The 2,922-nt window shown below is 42.3% G+C and overlaps 2 protein-coding genes across 2 annotated transcripts in view; both read right to left on the reverse strand.

The window, feature by feature from the left end:
• Nucleotides 1-2,922, reverse strand: part of LOC106818478 (nucleosome-remodeling factor subunit BPTF-like) — a gene marked incomplete at its 3' end in the record, with an annotated part of 7,020 nt that continues 4,098 nt past the window's right edge. The window contains 2 exon segments of the mRNA XM_014823180.1: nucleotides 1-107; nucleotides 634-794. Coding sequence (XP_014678666.1) covers nucleotides 1-107; nucleotides 634-794 — 268 coding nt within the window.
• On the reverse strand, nucleotides 1,671-2,239 carry LOC106818479. The gene is made up of 2 exons (XM_014823181.1): nucleotides 1,992-2,239; nucleotides 1,671-1,837 (listed from the first exon to the last, which is right to left on the reverse strand). Exons 1-2 carry the CDS (start codon nucleotides 2,165-2,167, stop codon nucleotides 1,675-1,677), a joined length of 339 nt encoding a protein of 112 aa, XP_014678667.1. The 5' UTR covers nucleotides 2,168-2,239; the 3' UTR covers nucleotides 1,671-1,674.

The following is a 2,922-nucleotide window of genomic DNA, read 5'->3' on the forward strand; positions in this document are numbered from 1 at the left end:
CCCGGACACCTGTTGCTATCATCTTCTGTTTCTTGGGCTTGCTGACAGATGGCGTTACTGTCTCAATGTCAATGAGTGTGTTACTCTCAGACTTCCGCTTCTTGCTCCTGGTTATCACGAGATCGCGAAATCATAATCAGATTTAGCTCGAGTGCATACCCAACAGTACTCTCATGAATGAATGAACACTTCAAGGTAAATCGAAATTACATTTAATTAAATTAACTTAATTAAATTAACCTAATCGGTGTATAATTTTTCAAGGTAAAGTCGAAATTACATTAAATTAAATTAATTAAATTAAATTAACCTAATCGGTGTATAATTTTCCAAGGTAAATCGAAATTACATTTAATTTAATTAATTAAATTAAATTAACTTAATCGGTGTATAATTTCCCACAAGAGGGTACCCTAACCCTAACCCTAAAAAAAAAAATTAAATTAAATTAACTTAATCGGTGTATAATTTCCCACAAGAGGGTGCTGATATTTCTGACACACGGACTCGCAAACCGTCCTCGATACTGAACCTATACAATTCTCCCTACATCACTATCACTATTACTCTACAACACACATCTACTATTACACTATCAATGCAAACATCACTCCTCCCGCACAGTTCACTCACCCTCGTGGCGTCCCCACGGGCTTCGCTTCTGGCGACTTCGGAGGCTGCGTTGCCGTGACGACGGTCGTTGCCGTGGCGACGGATGCGGCGGCGACAGTGACGGTTGGCTTGGGTTTCGGCGGAGGGCTTGTAACGGCTGGAGAGGTCGTTTCCTCCGGTACCTGAGACAGAAAACGCTCTCGTCACGCGCAGCGAGACACAACGACGCTCACAGGACGCGTGAAAGCGCCAACTAGTGGCCCCTCCGAACATCACGCCCGGTTACAAGTGACGATGACATCACGTGTCTCGCTATATGGGAACTGCCCCTGGATCGCGAACACGATCACGGAGAAATCTGCATGCTCGGTTTGTGAATAGTAAAATAAACGGACAGAGGTATTGGTTCCTGACTGCGACTTCACATGACCTAATCACGACCTCACGTGACCTAACCACGACCTCACGTGACCTAATCACGACCTCACGTGACCTAACCACGACCTCACATGACCTAATCACGACCTCACGTGACCTAACCACGACCTCACGTGACCTAATCACGACCTCACGTGACCTAACCACGACCTCACGTGACCTAATCACGACCTCACGTGACCTAATCACGACCTCACGTGACCTAACCACGACCTCACGTGACCTAATCACGACCTCACGTGACCTAACCACGACCTCACGTGACCTAACCACGACCTAACGTGACCTAATCACGACCTCACGTGACCTAATATGAACGTTTATTCCTTACGGACTGTCCAGTATAGAAGTAGAAGTAGAAGCTACTGAGTGTCCCACCGATGACGATGATGGTTCATGCTTGCATGTTAGAGCATAAATGTTGATGTGATTGAGACAATTAACGAACCACCCAATTAACTTACAGAAATGTTTTAAGACTAGCAGACAATTCATTGTTGGTTATTAGTGTTGTGATAATACTTTTCAGCAACTGGACACAAGCATGACAATATACTATATTATATAAGTATATACTTTTTTAAGGTCAAGAAATCTTACATTGTTTATTATGGTGCATTTCAATTACTTAAAACCGCCGTACCTTGTGCCTTGTGTCATCTTTCTAGTGTTCATGAGCTGTGGTCTAGTTCCTTGCAAAGCATAACTCTTATTACTTGTGTACTTTGACTGATTTTTATACATGGCTACTGTAGGTTGGTTCTTTGCCACTCGATTATATTGTGACCTGAAAACAAAATAAAACGTACCCGAAATCACATAACCATACTCATAAGTCAACAAGAGTAATAATGCGCTAAAACTTAATAAATTACACAATTAATTTACACTATATATATCTATGAATGGGGTAAACACTATTCTGTAATTGTTATTATTACCTGAAGTTGAACTTGTTATTTACGTTTTGCTGGCGTAGCCGGGTAGATTGCATGCCATACGCTCCAGTTCCACTTCCAGTCACGGATCCACTTCTGAATCTTTGACCCTTTGGCTTTGCTTGCCTCTTTTGTTTCATTTTAATAATATCGTCTAATCCCATATCAATCTTCTCCATGATTAAATACGGTAAATATGACAAAACTTTGCAAATTTTATGAACAAGATCGCGTACTACAGCGCTACAAACACAAAACTGTGGCTACAACCACAGCTACTACTCTACAACGCTAGAGGGCGCTATATGCGGTAATAAAATACCATTCGGCTAAAATCACTAGGCCCCTAGCCGCCAAGGTAGATACATTAATATCTTAGATAAAATCCTCATAAATCACCGATGATTATCATCATCAGACGTTCATGTACAGCAATAAGCTGGAGATGAGACAGAACACTGCTGCACTGTCCGGAATCGTCGCAGCAACGGCCATCAGTGCGACAAAGTTCACGCAGGTCATACAGTAGTCCGCAAATGCAGACGTTATACGCAGACGTTATACGCTTTGCTAATCTGAGGGTGCGGGTTTATCGGCTTAACGAAACAATATACTGACTACTGTACAAGATACAACGACAAGGTACTAATTAGGTAGGGATAGTAGGTCATTTTTTTAGAAATGACCCCAATGGATTTTTTAAACATATTGTTATTCGATCGAATCGATGGCCCAGTCACAAGAAACAGAGATCCGTTTATAGAATTAAAAATTCGTTGTGGCTGGTCACCGCACCCGGCAGCCGGTCACGGTCTTCGATTTCCTAAATGCTCGGCAGTTCCTAACCCTAACCCTAACCGTAACTCTTACCCTAACCCTAATCCTAATTCCCTAATCCTGACCCTAACCCTAATCCTAATTCCCTAATCCTAAC

Source organism: Priapulus caudatus, unplaced genomic scaffold (assembly GCF_000485595.1).
Source record: "Priapulus caudatus unplaced genomic scaffold, Priapulus_caudatus-5.0.1 Scaffold2270, whole genome shotgun sequence".
Classification (NCBI taxonomy): Eukaryota; Metazoa; Priapulida; class Priapulimorpha; order Priapulimorphida; family Priapulidae; genus Priapulus; species Priapulus caudatus.